At 42.5% G+C, this 18243-nt stretch overlaps 1 protein-coding gene across 1 annotated transcript; it reads left to right on the forward strand.

Annotated features, from left to right (window-relative positions):
• Positions 1 to 5425: 5425 nt before the first annotated feature.
• Positions 5426 to 12267, forward strand: LOC115390577 (serine hydrolase-like protein). Its single transcript, XM_030094488.1, has 12 exons — positions 5426 to 5523; positions 5870 to 6013; positions 7264 to 7377; positions 7472 to 7513; positions 7830 to 7849; positions 7945 to 8019; positions 8181 to 8278; positions 8538 to 8617; positions 8712 to 8746; positions 8870 to 8946; positions 9064 to 9139; positions 11513 to 12267. The coding sequence occupies exons 1-12, from the start codon at positions 5499 to 5501 to the stop codon at positions 11630 to 11632; spliced, it is 906 nt and encodes a 301-aa protein (XP_029950348.1). The 5' UTR covers positions 5426 to 5498; the 3' UTR covers positions 11633 to 12267.
• Positions 12268 to 18243: the final 5976 nt, after the last annotated feature.

Raw genomic sequence — 18243 nt, forward strand, 5'->3', positions numbered from 1 at the left:
ATTATCCAAATTAACTGGCCGCGCAGTTTGTTTTTCTCGGTGCCGAAACAAACGAACATTCTGTGACTTTTCTCCACGATCATGAAGTAATTAGAGAAAACCGTCTCTCTGAGGCACCAAACAAGTTTTCTGTCTTTAACTTTGTTTTTATATTTCATTTTTCATCTATCCACAGATTTTTTTATTGACATTGTGCCTTTTTTAGTTGTTCTACAGCCCAGTGTGTGTTTCTCCTCTGCTGTGTTCTGACCTCTCTCTGCCGGACCTCCCGGGCCGTCCTTCACTCCATCCCTCACTCGGCCTTGGCTGCTCGTCTAACTTGTCACCGCTTTGCCTTCCTTGGACCAGTTTTAGGTGAAATTGATCACTGCGGACGGGAAGCACTCCACAGTTTTTGGGAAATGATGGAAAAGTAATGTGAGCATGTGTTTGCTGCCTGAGAAGACACCGATGCAGCCGTACGGAATTGTTTGTATCACCTGCAAGATTTTGCTCTCCTGAAACTCTGCAACTTCCACAAACACCCATATCAGACTGCAGCACATGGAACGTTCTCAGTTTTCATCAGTGACATACGCACTTAAAGAATACTTTATTTATACATAAATGAAAAAAAATCCATTTGAGATGTCGTCCATATTTTTTTAATCCATTCAATTTCCTCAGGGTTTTTTATTTTTATTTTTTAACCCATGTAACGTAATCTAATTGTTTTTGAGAGCGATCTAACGCCCTCTCAACATGAAAGCCTTCCTGTGGCGGTATCTCTCTGCACTGCCTAAATAGAAGTGTTTATGAATATTTTATTGCTTATTGAGAAACTCTGTTCCTCCATGTGCATTCGCGGGGTTTTTGTTTTGATTCCTTTCCAAAAGGAAAAGAAAATCCTCATTAAAGCGCTGGAGATGAGGCAATTTTCCTTTGTTTCTTCAGATACAAAATAAACCCCTGCCACACTTTTTACTGCTATCAGCAGTTACTATTGCCACTTTACAAACTTGTTTCTTTTCATGCAGAGGAAAACAAAACCCTAAATAAATCGGCAGAAGATGGATGAGAGGCCTCAGTGGAAAAAAAAAAGTGAAGGCTCCTCTCAATGCAGCGGAGCGATGGCACACTATTCTTCACTAAAAGACGCACTAGACTCTGTATATTTAACCTTTGACCTTCTCTTTCTTTAGCAGTTGGCTGCCAGCCTGAACGCATCTGCACAGTCGGTGCACTCTCCTCAGAGCGAGGTCTGCCTCCAGCTGGAGGACGGCTCCGTCTCTGCACCTCCTGCGTATGAGGAATAATCTCACGCTGCTTCCCCTCATCGGCTGGCGGCAGACTGTGCTTCTCCTCCGCAGGATTTCTGTTCTCCAGAGGCCTGCCAGTTAATTTTATAAGTCCCTTCTAACCTCTGCAGCGATCCTCCACATTCTCCGGCTCCCCCTGTCTTCTTTATATTCTTGCTTCTCGTGGCAGAGGTTGAGCAGTAAAGCCGCAGAAAAGATTTCCTTGGAAAACTTAGAAAAAAATAAACATTTCATCTTGTTTTTTAGTTGCAGCCTGAAGTTTAAGATTCGAGCTTCTGCTCATTGTTGTGCAAGATGCTGAGCTCTTATTTGAAGATGAAGGAGAGACTTACAGACCCACGGGTCTCCAGTATTACATTAGTGGATATTTAGATAAATTAATACAAAACAAGCATTAATCAGGTTTGCAGGAAACGAATAAGTACAAATGCAAATGTGGTTTCATACAGAGCTAAACAATTTCAAACACTCTTCTGTTTTTCTTTTTGACTATTTTCAAGATGTTCCACATTTCAAAACACAGAGTGATTATTGTGCCAGATCAAGTTCACACATCTGGGTCCAAGTTAACCCTTCTGCTGGGTTTTTGTCTTTCAGAAAATCTCACAAAAACACAAACTCAACTCTAAGGACAGCAGCATTATTTAAAATAACGACTGGGAGTCGTGGAAATGACAACAAAGAGACAAACAGCTACAAAGAGACAGAAAAGACACAAACAAAAGGCAAATCAACAACAAGATAAGAAATGTAAAATAAAAGAAATGAATACAGATTGAGGGCAAACACCAAAAGACAGCGAGGAAACAGTAAAACTCAAAACACAGCTTGATGCAAAATAAAGACTTGAAGAGATTCACTCAGAGTAATTCAGTTCTGTATTTAATACATTAACCAAGAAGAAATGGATCCCATCAACAGAAGCAATCAGTGCGTTTAGAGGAGATATTCAGAATATCGTCTGTTCAACACAAAGCTCCAGAGGTCAATGAATGAATGAAGGGATTTACAGGACAATCTGTTTTCATAGGTAGTGCTAAAAAAACCCAGTGGTCTGAGGATGTGACAGTAAACTGGATGTGGTCTCACTATTCTCCATTCGCCTCACAACAGAGGAGAGGAGACCCCTGTACTATAGAGGGACGGATTTGTCTCTGATTAATCTTAAAAAATGTTGCAAGAAACAACTGAGACACACCAAAGCAAAGAAGATGTATAGATCAGTGTTTATGGTCGTGTTTCTGTTCTGAGGTTGGATTTTGAACGTAGGACTTCTGGAGTCAGAGTTTTGTTGTTTTTCTTCCATCTTAGTTGCCAAAGTTGACTTATCAGTGAATCTTTAAACATTTAGCTTGAAGGTTAACGTGTTTCATCATTAAAGAAAATAACTTTTTCATGATGTTTGTGGAGGCATTTTTCCTTTAGGCAAATTGACAAAAAGAAAAAGAAAAAACACTTCATTGAATAGGCTCTTCAACAAACAGGACAATTAAATCAGAGACAGCCAAACAAAGACTTTACATAACTTTGCTGTTTGCTCAGATATAAAACTGTGAATGAAAAGGAGATAAAGCCAAAGGTTCATTTACGGAGCCTCCGGGGAGCAGAGTAAACAAATCCAGGACTCCAGCCCGTCGTCTGAAGATGGATTCGCTGAACATTCGTGTGTCGCTGGCTCCTCTCTGCTTCATCCTTCTGCAAACATTAAGCACCACATTAGTCACTCTTGAACAGCTCCACAAAATCAGATTGGAGAAACAGTTTGATTTTTTTATGCAAAGAAAGCTTAATTTCTTTTGTGCCAAGACCAGCATGAGGAAATATTTACAACTTTTACATCAGTCAGCTAAACGAAGAGAATAGAAACCTAAAAAAAAGATTACTTAACCTTCTGGAAATATGTTTTAATGCCTACAAGCACATCTTATTAGCAGCCCTGGCTCATCTGTTCAAATTATAAAGAAAAGCAAGAAGCGCAGAGAAGTTTGCTGTGTTCTTTATGCAAAGAGAAGATAACCAGCGAGTTGTAGATTCACATTTCTTAAACTTATTCTATTTGCCGAGTGTTTCGAATGAAAGGTATGAGTTCCAAAGTTTATTAATGCCTTTAAATGGGTATAATATTGAACTCTGTAACGTCTTCCCCGCCTTCAGGTGTGAACATCGTCGTGTTGTGAGATAGACGACGTGAATAATGGCAGCCTCGCCTCGGACGCCTTTCTCTCCTGGAAATACCTTTCTGTACGGCCTAATGTTCAATTCACCTCATTCATTTCCAGTTTTTTTGTGCGAAGCTCTTTTCTATCCGCCTTCGGGGTTTTTCTCACATTACGGAGGGTGAATTACGTCCTGTGTGCTGTGAAGATTACACCGCTACGGCTTTTTACTGATCTGTCTCGGGCCTTTGATGCAGTCGATTCCTCTTTGTCCAGATCGTCTCAGCCTTGATTAGATTCTGCTGTTTGTTGATGTGTTTGTGATGATGACCAGTGGTGCACCGCTTCAATTTGCTTTAACATCCTTCTTCTTTGGATCACGGGGGGGGAGGGGGGGGGGGGGGGGGGGGGGGGGGGGGGGTGAATGGGCAGGGTGTAGCCTAAGCAGGAGAAAACAAAGAGAGACAGACAACTACAGACAAACTCAAGAAACAACAGTTTAGTCGTTGACCTGTGCGAGTGGACCTGGAGACAATACCCACATGCAAAGAGAAACATGCACACAAATTCCTGAACCCAAAACCGAACCAGGAATACACTTGGCTGTGATTTCGACCCTGAAATCACCCATCACGTTCAACCAAACCTTCGACACCGGCCCATCAGTAACACATGGAATCCAGGGTAAAAGTCACTCGGCACAGATGCGACTGACAACGTCGTCATAATAACACTGATAAACAATCATCGTTTCAGATCAAGGTCACAGAGAACTTCACGATCAGGAGGCAATGAGGCAGGCAGGGAGATGAAATGACTGACTAAAAATAGAAAATGAGACACAAAACTGCGAAGACAAAAAAACATTAAAGCTTCATTAGATAAAAGACTGAAAACCCAAGCACTAAACTGATGAAAGAATCACTTAAAGCTGCATGTACAAAATGGAGAAGTGTTTAAGCTCGTCTTAATCTTCACAGAGATTTATTATCAGAGCCGACATCAAAGACATGCTCACCTTTAGAAGAGATAAAACTGGAAACATTAACTGATGTAATGCAGCTGTAAAAAAAAAAAAAAGTCTTGTAGAAGTCTGCATTGTTTCAGTATTTAATCTACTTACATGCTTTATGTTTTATTTCTCTCTGTTTAATCTCATTTGAATGATATGGATCTTATGATCGGCACACGGATCCACATCTGTGTTCGTCTGGAAGAAGTTTCAAAGTTAAAACTCTACAAAGACGCAAACGGGTCAATTCAACTCCTGTGACCTTAAAGTGTTCAAGCAGAAATAAAGTTGCAGCCACTGAACTGAACTGAACAGCTGTGATTTAGACCCATAATCTGATTTAATATTCAAACTTCATAAACGAGATACACAAGTGTTGACTCTGTGGAAAAATGGTAAACATTTAGTCATTTTATTATTTATATCAGGTTCTGAATGGAAGGAATACAAGAGCCTCAACCACTGCTGCGACCATTCAGTCACAATATGAATTCAGAAAATCAAGCGGGCACAGAATTTTAATTAAAGATCTGTTTTGTTGGCTGTTGCAGAAACCTCCAGGGTGAAAGGGGCTTCAGAGTGGAATCATTTCAAGTTTTTTTCTGTATCTATTTCAACAGCTTACAATAAACTGTGATGAGGAGCAGACAGAGTGCTGAAAATGACCAAACAAGTCAAACCTATAATCCTGAATAGGCAGTTCTGACCATACTTTCTCACAGGTGTCCTTGTCTCACCTCAGCAGGCCATTACTGAAAGTGGCAGCTTTTCAGCTGATCTCAGCAGGAGTGCAGGTAGCCTGCCAGACAACACTGAGGGAACCAAAGCATAAAGACAGAGCAGTGGGAGGAGCAGACCTGCCTCTGCAGCCACTTATTGGCCATGATTTCAGCCAATAGGACTATTTAGCTCCACCCGTGGCCTTTCTGGTGCAAAGGTCACGGTTCCTGCACGTTTCAAATGTTTGTTCAGGCACAGTTTGACTGAAAAAAGTTTTTACTGGGTGTAAAGTGAGGATCCTCTGACACTGAAATGTCATCTCCACAGGATCAAGAAGGTAATTTTTCTGAAAAGTATGCAAGAAAGACAAAGTAAGCAAGAAAGAGAAAGAACTCCTTTAAGATACACTGCTGCAGTGAACTTGAGTCAAACTTTGCAGGTCTTGTTTTATATTTTCACTGATCTGTCAAATCAGCGTTTGATCTGCACAGTGACGCTCTGCAATGTTGCTTTCTGTTAGTTTTTCACAAAAATGACCAAAGTGGTCAAGTTCCTAAGTGAGAATGTCGGGTCTGAGTGCTGTTCCTGGGCCTGCTGTGTAGACTTTGCATGTTATCCCTGGGTATACGTGTGCATTGTCTCCTGAACTCTCAATCATGACAATAACCATTGTTTGTGGCCAGTTTCAGAGCTCAGCGTTCCGGCGCCGTGGGGGGAGATCAAGGGGAAAATCTGGGGTCCTGATGATGGCTACCCTGTGCTCTGTCTGCACGGCTGGGCCGATAACTGTGCATCATTCGACTGCCTCGTTCCTCTCCTGCCAAAAGGTAGTGCACCAGTGTACCTTAAAGAACTTCTCTCTCCACATGACCCGACCAGACGCCTCCGCTCCGCCAACATCAATTTGCTGAAGGTCCCCAAAACCAAACTGTGTTCCATGGGGGACAGGGCTTTTCAGGCTGCAGCACCCCGACTGTGGAATGCCCTACCTGTCCACCTGAGGGCACCACAGTCGGTGGACTCATTTAAATCTTGCCTGAAAACGTTTTTGTTTTTGAAAGCTTTTGAATGATTTTACTGTTTTCTGTTGCATTTTATGAGTGTAAGTATGAGTGTTTTTAATGATTTAGCCTGTATTTGTTACTTTTAATCGTCACTGTTGTTTTAAATTCCATTGTAGCACTTTGAGATTTGTTTTACAAATGTAAAGTGCATGACAAATAAAATTCATTATTATTATTATTATTAATCCGCTGAGCTTCCATTCAGCAGGGCTGAGGCACATCAGGCTGCGCTTGGTGGGAAAATGGAACTCTCCTAATCTCATCTAAAATGTGGTTTAATGCTGGTAAGCGTTGTAATTTCAGGGTTCTGTTAGCCGATGTGCCAACCATTACGAAATCTACCCAATCTCAGGTTTGCGAGCAGAGCTGAACAGCTGTATTTGAATCTTCACACCATTTTTAAATCGCTGTATGAACCAGAGGTGTGGAGTCCCGAAAGACTTCCATTCTTCGACGTCTCGCTGCTCCAACATGCCCGCTTCTGGCTCGCTCATCGTGACGCTCCCTGCATGAAGCCCTATAATCTAGACCAGGGGTGCCCGAAGTCGGTCCTGGAGGGCCGCAGCCCTGCATGTTTTCCATGTCCCCCTGCTTCAACACACCTGAATCTCATGATGATTCATGGCCAAGTCCAGCAGAGAGCCAGATAACGAGCCTCATTGCAGTCAGCTGTGTTGAAGCAGGGAGCAATGGAAACATGCAGGGCTGCGGCCCTCCAGGACCGACTTTGGGCACCCCTGATCTAGACATTAATTTCATCAGGTTTCAACATTTATAATCTAGAACAGGTTTGGGCAAGTATATTTCCTCATGTGGCCGCATGAGGAGCCAGTCTTTCAAACTGAATGCTATTGTGCTCAATGCCATCATATTTCTTGCAAAAAAATCAATATGTTTGGTATCTTTATCATTGTTCTCGGTAAATAAATCGTTACATTCACTCTTAAAGTCATTTTCTTAGCAGATTTGTAGCAAACGCTGCCTGACCACGTCTTTATTCTGCGTCCTCTCAGAGTGTAGATACGTAGCGACGGACCTGGTTGGACACGGGTTATCTTCACATCGTGCTCCTGGCGTTTCCTACCTACTCAGTGACTACGTGGCAGATGTTTGCAGAGTTGTTGAGGGTGTGTGAGTCTTGATCTAAACCCATCCATTAAGAAGTTACAGTTTTGTTCATATTAATAATAAAGTGGATTTCATGTGACATGTACGCTGCAGATCTCCAGTGGACAAAGTTCTCCATCATCGGTCACAGTATGGGTGAGTCGCACACAATGAGTAACCAAGAAAGACAAAACTCAGATCGATAATGGCCAACAACACATATTTTCATTTTCAACCTGATTTTTTTTTTAAAACCAAATGAATAGCCTACATGTTTTGTTTTTCATGCTCCTTCCAGTTCAATGCCTGAATTCACTCTGTGATCTGTTGTAAAATTAAATGTACCGCTCTTTAAACCGCGCTTCAAATTTCCCCCCAGTCTCTGTGTGAAAATCGAACAAAAGAATATGCAGTTACATTCGTTTAATCATGCTGCCTTTGTGACTGTGATCCTCTGCTTCCTTACTTACAGGAGGCTTCATTGCTGGCATGGTAACTAGACGTATCACACACTCCTCATTCCAGCAGTATGCCAAACCTGTTTGTTTGCTGTAGTTCATCTTCATGTTGTTTTCTGTTTCCCACAGTTCGGTGCTCTGTACCCTGAGATGGTGGATGTCCTCGTATTGCTGGACAGCTATGGATTTGTTATTACGCGCCCAGTACTTATTTTTGTTTTCTTCAATCAGGATATTGTAGTAAAGATACTGTAACATTTGTAGCAAAAGAGGACATGAATTATTTTTTTATTATTCCGAAATTATCTTAGTGGCCCCCTCCTCTTCTGAATTGTACGTTTCTTCTTTTTTTTTTTTTTCTGCAGGATGACCTCTCCAAATTAATGAGGCAGGGGATAGATGAGATGATGAAGTTCAACACATTCAACAGCAGAGTTTACACATTTGAGACGGCACAGGAAAGGTAATCTATTACTTTAAAAAAAATACTGCTGAGCTTGTATCTGTGCAGCCTAATGTGCCTGAAGCCACAGGTCCTAAAAAAAATCAAAACTCATCAAATGCACTGGAAAAAAAAAAAAAAACAACCACATGAAGCCTGTGAAACACACACCTTGAAATATACAGTAATACACTCTCATCAAATGAATTGCTTTCTTGTACCTGTGTGTTTACCCAGTTTGGCTAAAGGTTTGTTGTTGTTTTTTTTCCTTCTTTTTCAGGCTTTTGGCAGCAAACCCGACTCTGTCTGAACGGTCTGTGCACACACTCTTAAAGCGAGGTCTGACTCAAGTTGAAGGAGGTGCGTCTTTATCTGGCTTCCTCCCGGCACTGAGACGTAATCTCGCTCTGCTTCCCCTCGTCTGCTGGCAGCTCAAAGTGTTTCTCCTCTGCAGGTTTTGTGTTCTCCAGAGACCTGCGAGTTAATTTTGTGAGTCACGGCCAACCTGCCAAATCTATACCTCTTCCCTGCTGGTGTTTTCTACTAAAGAAAGAAGAAAAAAATCTCTGACAGAGGGATCTCTCGATCACGCATGTGATATGTTTTACGCAGAAACACATTCACCGCTTCAGTCTGGAGGTCTGTCTGGAGCTGCAGTCGAAGATTCAAGCCTCCACCCTGATTATTCTGTAAGATATTTGCTTTATTCTCAGTTGACAAAACTTGTGGAGCGCGAACATGTGTGTTATACCTCATTCAGTCCAAAGTGGGTCATCCTAAAACTCCTAAATCTCTGTCTGTTTCAGAGCTGATAACGGCTTTGGGATGCCGTCCAAACAGCAAGAAGCATCCGAACTTCTTCAAGCCTTTAAGGACAGAAATGTGAGTTTATCGTGTCTCATCAGCACCTTTTCCTTAGAACTAGATCCTCATATAGTGACACTGGATTCTTAAATGGACAAGACATAACCTGAGAATGACAAAAACCCACTTCCTGAGCTTCTGTGGATGCTTTCATGAAACCGTCGAGCAGACAGTACTCCTGCTGTAGACTACAGCATTCATGTAATGAAACTGGGAAAAAAAAAAAGAAAAAGCTAGTTTTTTAAATGAAAAGCAATGCAGCATCATGTATCTTTCAGACAAAAATGGATCTTCATTATATATTCTGCACAAGGCGAGTATAAACTACCTACTCAATTTTCATAAAACTAGTGGAATGAGGTTTTAGCATAAGCCAAAAGGGAAAAGCAGCAGAAACTGTGAAGCTCATCAAAATCCTACGCGTATCTCGGATTTTTCTTCACTTCATTTTCTACACTAAATGTTATTCATGGTGTTTTCTATCAAAACGCGGAAAAGTTCAGTCGTGTCAAAACGTGTTTGGTTAAGAGAGTTAAGAGAAAAGAGTGTAATATATGCTTCAGTTGAGGTTTTCTCTAGTTTAAATTATTTGTATAATTCGATTTTGGCTGCAAAAAGAAATTGATAAAACAAACCAATCATGATCATTATGACTTTCACACAGCTGAATGTTGACCTTTGAGGAAGAGCCGTGATGTGAAGCCATGTGCGAGTGATTATTTCCGAAAACATGGCAAAATAACTGTTAAAAATGTAGAAACGCTGACAAATCCAATAAAATAGAACAAAAACATGAATAATAATCTATTAAAAAAAACCCTCCTCTGTTTAGCGAACACTGAAGAGATTTGTTTGTGTCACGGGAAGCCAGCTCCTCTGGCGGCGGGAGAACTAAAGTGTGGAGTAGCAGTGAATTACCGTTCATTAGCAGAGGATTTATGAAGCATTAACTTATCACGTCAGGTCACGGCGACTCCGTCGAATTCACGACCCTCCCAGTACATTATTTCATGTTAACGTATGACTGTATGTTTGGATGCTCATTATAAACTGTAGATAAGAACTCCAGCATTGATTTACTCAAAGCGGGGGATGAGGGGAGTGCGCTGCGCTTCAGTGCTTCCCATCATCTCCATATTCTCAATTATAGTTGAGTCCTGAGAGATCAGAGCGGAGCGCTGTTAACAGAGGCCGCCAGCAGCAGGGAGAGGAATGGCAATTACTGAGCATCTTTACCTAACAAAGACGCTCGGCATCTCCAGAGTCTGTTGTTATCCCAGCCGTCTCCATGTCCTCTTTCATTGCGTCTGAGGACTGCTGCTCTTGGGGTGCTTCGACTCTTGGATCTTCACCTTTTCCACCGGCCGCCCTCTCGTTACCACACTTGTTTTCTGTCTCGTCTCCACTGACTTGCATTCCTCCTCTCTGCGGTGTCGACCTCCAGCCTCCCGTTCTCAACCAAAACCACAGGATTTGAATAAAATAACCAGTAACGCTGACAATGAAGCACAAACGAGCGTCTGACGAGAGCTTTCCTGTTCAGCGGCTGTGTAAAAATGGGACAGTGGCAGAGAAAAAAGTGATCTCTTTACAGTTCTCATGTCTGAAAAATTCTTAAATATCTCACCAGAAGCTCCAGATTCCTTTTAAAGAACTCGGTAGCCTGTCTGATTTTATCCTCTGACATTTAGACTGTATTCTACTGCCTTCACGCCATCATCTATAAAGGCCTTGTTGGATTTCTTTGAGCCATCTGACAGTTTTATCATGAAACATAGAAGCTTAATATTTTCTTTTCCAGGTATGCAACTGCACTGCAAACTAAATTAATTCCTGATTTTAATCTGCTTTACGTTTATTTTGTAGCCCTTTGTTAATTTCTCCCCCACACATTAATCATGCAGGTCAGCCATGTTTATTGGCAGTGAAGTCAAATGAGTCTTGGATCGAACTGAATGGAGGGCTGGTTGGAAGATCAGCATTAGTCACATCCAGAGAAAGGCAGCATAGTAAAATGCAATGCATACCTTAGTTGACAAAATATGATTTCACTGAAGTATCACATTTGCCACCTTGAACTGACAAGACAGAAATCCCTCTGAAAGCCTCCTCACATGTAGGTTTGTGAACGCTGCAGAGAAACGCTGTAGAGAGGCTGGAAGGCTGCAGCTGCAGCTCACTGGTCCAATCAGGTAATTTTACAGTTGTCACAACAGCCAGTCATTGCAAAGAGAACCATATACCGGTATTTTTTTTTTTTTTTTTTTTTTTAAACCTAGGTGTGTATCAAATATACTGATTGACTTTGACTGAAAAAGGTCAATGAAATATGTCCAGAGAGAAACCTGAAATATGAATTAAGCGTCTCTGTGTCTCTCTCTCTCTCCTCAGCATGCTGTGGTTTCTGTACCAGGTGATCATCACGTCCATCTGAATGATCCAGAAGTCGTTGCTCCGCTTGTCACTGACTTTCTGCGGAGCAAAGTGATCTCGCAGCAGCTGCCAGCTTAGTACATACACGCACACGTACAAACACACACACACACACACACACACACACACACACACACACACACACACACTGTGGTGAATTTTCACAGATGAGCTCACAGCACACGGCTCTCGTCGCCATAACCATAAAACTGCAAGAGTCATTTGTTTCTGTTGAACACTACAGTAAATTCATTTAGTGACTTGGAGTGATAAAAACCTGCTCGTGCCAACTTTCATAAAGTCTGTTATGGATGAAATGAAGCTACTCCCGATTGTGTTTTACAACACTTGACTGAAATATCCAGACAATTACAAGACCTGTGAGTTCTAATGTGCTTTTGTAAATATGCTGTTGAACTGTTTGATCGCCATTATATGGTTGTAAAAGACGGCATGAGTCACTATTGGCAGAAAGTCTTTCACACTAAGCACACAATAAAAACAGTTTATACAAATAAAAGTGATGGACTTTAAATCTGAAAACAAACAAATGATTAATCAAATTAGTCATATCTTAACAAAAAATTGAAACTCAGCATTGGAGAATAATCATGCTATTGATTTTTTTGATGTAGTCCATTTGATGCATCTCCTATGGTAATATAGGCACTGTTTTACATTAATTTTTTTGGGGGACTGTTGCAGTTTAGCAGTTTTTTTTTAAGACGACTTCTATTTTCAGGAGAGACAGAATATGCAATTGCATCATATTGTCGAATAATGTCATTTCTTCATGTAGGTGATGTGGTCTGAAAGTCTCTCCCCAAATAAACTGAGCTAAAAATGGCAGCCACTGAAGAAGATGACACCCGGCCTCTGACAACTTTCCACTATGTAGGCCATCCTCTCAGTGGCTTTTGTCTTGGAGGCAGTGAGATATTGGCGAGGAAAAAACGAAATTAGTGGGAGTGACTTCATAAAAGACTGCAGCTGCTGTCAGTCAGAGCAGATATGAAACAAGTCGTTTCACACAAAAATGGCTCCCTCCCTCCCTCCCTCTCTCAATGTCACATAAACTGTGTGATGGCCCTGGTGTTAAATGGAGTGGAATTGATTTTACGCAGCGAGCAGCAAGGCGGCGAGCATCCTGAGACATCTGAAGGGCTTGTCCCCTCATCTCCTCCTCCTCCACCACCCCCCCCACCCAAAAAATGATTATAGTTATATAAGTTTCCCTCCCACTCCCTCCATCCTCCCTGCCATCGGTGGGGGGGGGGTTGTCATGGCAACTCCCGCCCCTCCTCCGTGCACGTCAGCGCCAGGAGCTGGAGGATGAAGCCGCATGCAGCTCCAGTCTCTTGTGCCTCTCGGAGAGCACCTGCGATTTTTTCCCCGGCCGTCTCGTGCGCAACAGTCGGAGCTGCGGCGCTGGGATAATCCGATGGTCGTTCTCACCCGCGGCTGCAGATCGAGTCCACCGCGCGCCGACGACGAACACCGGGACACCCGCAACTGAGCGATCGCACAGCGCGTCCACAGGTAAGCCTGTATTTACTACCAAGGGCTATTTTTAGAAAGCACCTGTGCCAATTAGTAGTCAGTCTGAAAGGAGCGAGGACGCCTCCCATCATGTCGCATGTCTCTTGATGCTTTCTGACGAGTGGCTGAGAACAACGAGGGACGGACGCTGCAGTTTGTCCTGCAGATTTATTTTAAGGTTTCAATTAAACTCATTGACTCCTTCACAAATGTCTCTCAACTCTTTTTCCCTTTCTCTCCATCATCACATCCCTCATCCACTCCCTCATCTCCGCCCATCCCTCAGAGCCGCGATGTCCTGGTTGTTCCTGGACTGGTTCGTGCCCCTCTACCTGCTGGTGTCGGTGCTGGTGCTCGCGGGCTTCGGAGCGTGCCTGTACTTCCTCGAGCCGGGGCTGCAGGATGCCCACAAGTGGAGCAACAAAACAGTCCGACATCACCCGCTGGTGGCCAGCGTGAACTGCAGAGATGACGATAGCAATGCCCTGATATGATCTGGCGTGAGGGCGAGGGGAGAGGCGGGCGGCGGGCCATCTGGACGGGGGGGGGGCGCAGCCGGGACACGGGGGGAGTGGGAGCCAACACCTTGAGGACCGGGAGAGAAAGGATGGAGGGGGAAGATCATATCTGATCAGACGACTCTTGTCTTGTATATCATTCCAACTTCTTCTCTGATCTCTGTAGATCCTCACTGCTACAGAGATCATGGAAATGCAGAGCTGAAAAAAACAAAAGGGTTAGAAAATTTCCTTAAAATGATGCCAAATGCACAAGGAGGAGAAGACTGCACGCAGAAAGGCGGTGGAGTGGTGCTTGGAGGACATGTTGCCCTTTAGAAATGTTTGTAAATTTCATGCCATCTTATACTTGTGCCAACTTTTACATACGTTTTGTAATTTGACAATCACTTTACACATACCACCAAGTTTACTTATAGTGTGCATTTAATTAGTGAAGTGAATGACATGAAGTGCAATGGGTGTGCTGCCGGCTGGGGAGGGGTTGGCTTCGGGCATGGCAGCTACCGAGACGCATGTGGATTGTTAGTGCCGCTGTGCCAAAGTGATGTAAGTAGTGACTTTATGAAGAATAATATGTACTGAATATGTAGGGGACCCGTTTGTCCAAGGTGCCAAGATCCTAGATGGACTAAGACTGAAAAATAATTAGTATTTGGTAATGCTAAAATTGTATATTTCTTTTGTTTTCATTGTTTTTACTCGACAGCATGGTGAGGGACCTGTGGGCGTGTAGCAGCCCTCTTTTGATGACCATATGCTTCCTTTATTCATACAAAAATAAAACTATTCAATCCTGAATTCCCTGAATTTTTCTTTTTACATGTCGCGATGAATATGTGACCATACTGCAGGTATGCTCTTGTAAATGTATTCCTACAACAATATATTTCACTGCATTTATGAGACAGGTTTATAGGAGATCTTATCTTTGACAGGGTTTTATTGCAGGGGGAGCTGTCACCTTTACACCAGGTACCTGTCTCTGCAGGGGAAGCGTGTTGCCAGAAATGTGACGGTAACCTCAAGGAGAGATCGAAACCGCAGAAGACAATGTCTGATGCAAAAATGTTTGTTGGCACACTTGATCAATCGGGGAGAGGTGATGCAGGCAGGGAACACTGCACCTGCCATCCGAACTCTGACCTCCTGTCACTCACTCAGTGCACTTAAAGCACCTATGAATATGCGTCACGCTTGTCTTTACAGATATAATTCATTTGGTTAACTTGCAACAGCCACTACTGGTAAAGTGACTGGATTAAATAATTCGTTGGCAATCAGATGCCTAAAAGATCTCTCAAATTCTTTTTTCTATATAACATATCTTGAGCCTTTTTTGTCTGTTTTCCTTGTCTAATACCTCCCTCTCTTCACAGTGAAAACTCCTGAATAATTTCTTGGTTTTATTCCCAACAATCCCTGTCAGATCAAAACTCGTCAAATTAACAGATAGTAAATACAGAGAAAAAAGGTTATCTGAAAAAAGGAAGTCTGAAGTTCATGTTAAAAACAACCAGGAGCCATGTAAAGTAATGAAGTGGTGACACGGCAAACAGCTATGCAACTACTACTGATGCAATAACATTAATATGAGGCAAACGTAACAATCTAAAGTAGTAAATACACAAATGGGGTGAATATTTTTCTTGCCATTTCACAGTTGAAGTGAAATCTCTGTTGTGTGGCGTTGCTGAGTCATGTTAGCACGTAGCTTTTTTTCTTGGTAGTTGCAGCAATGTAGATTGTAATCAGCATATATGATTTCACCTGCTTAATAGTTATGTTTGCCATTATTCCTGTTGCTTCTTTTGAGGGGCTCAATACACCCTCTTATGGTGGAAACCGGTATTACAACCCCAATGGGCTGGGTCAAGTGGTACAACTCGCCAACTTTGGTATGCATACCAGCAGCATGTCACTAAATCGTTGTGACTGTTGGTTTATGTCATATTGATTTAAATAAAACTTTATTTCATACTACTATATGGTGACATTTTATTATGTTTTGCATTTTCATTTGCGTTGACTTCACCGGCGTTTCAGTTTTTCTAAGTCGAAAATCTCAAACTGCTTCTTTCACCGCTGATCAGATCTCTGACCAGATGTCCTGAGCAGACCACAACCAGACTTCAGTGTCCCATGAACCAAATAAAATGAGACAAAAGAGTGGGAGTCAAACAGTGAAGCCTCTGAGTCCAGGAATGGAGAGAATGGCACTTGTGTGCCCACTACTTCCTACTGCTCTTCTCCCTGTCTCTGACTCTTTGTCTTATTTACCCGCTCTGCGTGTCAACAACAGAAGGAAAGCATCGACCTCCAGGTTTGTTTTTATCTCTAACCATAGCTTACATTGTAAAAACTTGTAATGAAGTGGAATTAATAGTTTTATTGTGTTTAATAGCCATATTTTTCTATTTAGGAGTATCTGTATTCTTTGCAATATGCTGATTAGTGCTTCACCACATGTTTGTACTGCTAAAACTGTTTGTTTTGGATATATGAAAAGATAGCAAATCACACTTTATTCATGAATTTTATTGCATTTTGGCAGATGAAATTACAGAAATGTTTAAAAAGTTGGCCATAATAGTTACATCAACAAGCTACAGATGTCAGCCAGTACTAGATTAATGGACTGGAAGCATTTGGTATTGTAATTGAACTATCATTCGTTATTTTGCTGCAAAATTTGTTTTTTTTTTTTTTTATTTCATTGGCAGTTTGCAAAATCTTCAAGCTTTGACCTTCAGACTTTTTGATTTTACTGTTATTTATGTTTGTATTCTGCGTTGTCTTTCCTCCCGACTTGTGACAATCATAAAATGTTCCTGTTGATCAGGTTTATCGTTTTTTCTGACTTTCTTTTCGTCTTCTTCTTCACGACTGGTGGAAGATAGAATGAGTGTTTTCGACCGACTGGCACCTTTGATTCCACAAGCATCTGCATCCTGCAAGCAAACAAAGGAGCGTCTGAAAGTCTGTACGTCACCTCCTCGCTCGCTTTCTTCTCCTGTCATCAAAAAGAAAACCATTCAGATCCCGTCATTTGACGAGAAAGGGCTCATGTTCGAGAAACACAGCCCAAAGCAGAATGACAGGTAAACTGAACTGTAAATGTTGCAGCTTGTTGTCGGGCTCTTTTTTGTTTTTCTTGTATTACATGCTGTATTTAAGTGATTTTGTGGCTTATGTTCTTCTTTGTACATCATTTAGCTCCTCCAAGACATCCAGTAAGCCCTTGTGGGGAAATTCATTCCATCACTCTCAGAGATCTCAGGAAGGAAAAGCCTCAACTCTTCCCAGGACCAAACCCAAAACGCACGGCTCTCAGGCTCTCTCTGCACAGCCCAGCTTCTCCATTTTTCCTGCTCCAAAGCCAAATTCCTCTCCCACCCTTCCCCTTTCCAAGCCGAAGCCAAGCGACTCTCTTTATCCCACCGCCGCACAGCTGAGTGAACCTTCTTTCCCGGAGCAGAAGCTGAGAGTATCTCCCACTCTGATAGTCCCAGTTCCCAGACTGAGCCCATCGCCAACGTCCATGTGCCAAGAAATGAGCGCAGATGGCACAAGGCAGCCTTCTCCTGTCGCTAAAGAACGCCGCGCTAGAACAATTCACATCTCTAATACAGATTTGAAGCATTTAAACATGACAAAACATGACGTTCTTGACCAAGAAGCTCTGATGGACTTTGCTCATCCCGTGCTGGGAAGACTTCCTCCTGAGGTGAGCAAAGAGGCTCGACACCAGACTCTTTCTCAATCCCACAAATTATCATCAACCGCATCTCCGAATCTCTGCTTTCTGCAAACCACATTTGGACCCAGTAAGAAAGATAAACCAAAGATCCCGAAACGGAATACAGACGTTACTGCAATTCCTAAACCGAAGTCACACATCAAACAACTGCAGGGATTTCAGCCAAGTGAATCCACACATACACAAGCATCGGTTTCAGAGTCTGAAGGGATTAAATCTTTTATTGCTGCTCACAGAGAGTCTCACTCAGCGTTTCATAGACTGCCTACTCAGACAGGCTCCCAAACAAAATGCACACACTGCCCTCAGAAGAGCAATAACATGCAAAAGTCAGATTTTACCTCCAGCCACCAATCATTTGAGCAAATTTATTCAACGAAAAGATCAGCGGTGACTCCCAAAATGTCTTTTTCCTCGGAGCCTCGTTTCAGTCAGTCTGTTGTCTCACCAAACATCGAATCGAGGAGGAGACAACTTCATTTATACAATGAAACAAAAGAAGATACAGCATGCCTTTCAGGTTCTCATCACAATAGACCTCAGGGAGGAAAAAACATCAAGTCCTCTGAGAAATACAGATTGTTATTGAAGACCCAAGGCCAGAGTGCTCCCACAGATATAAGAAGTGCAGTTTGTCAGTCAGTCTGTGTATCAAAGGATTACAGCTGCCAGTCAAGAGGCATTGATCCAGAAATGGAGGCTTCCCAGTGTGCATACAGATTACATCGACTTAAAACATGTCAGGTGGCACCTCAGGCCCAGGAGGCTTTCTGTCCTGCTGCTGTCGAATGCCCAGCATCGTTCGGTCGTCCCTTTTCAAACGCTGACCTTCAATCCAAAATACATCCCTCTGATCAGGATCAGCCTCCTCG

The sequence above is a fragment of the Salarias fasciatus genome, chromosome 6 (assembly GCF_902148845.1).
Source record: "Salarias fasciatus chromosome 6, fSalaFa1.1, whole genome shotgun sequence".
Lineage (NCBI taxonomy): Eukaryota > Metazoa > Chordata > Actinopteri > Blenniiformes > Blenniidae > Salarias > Salarias fasciatus.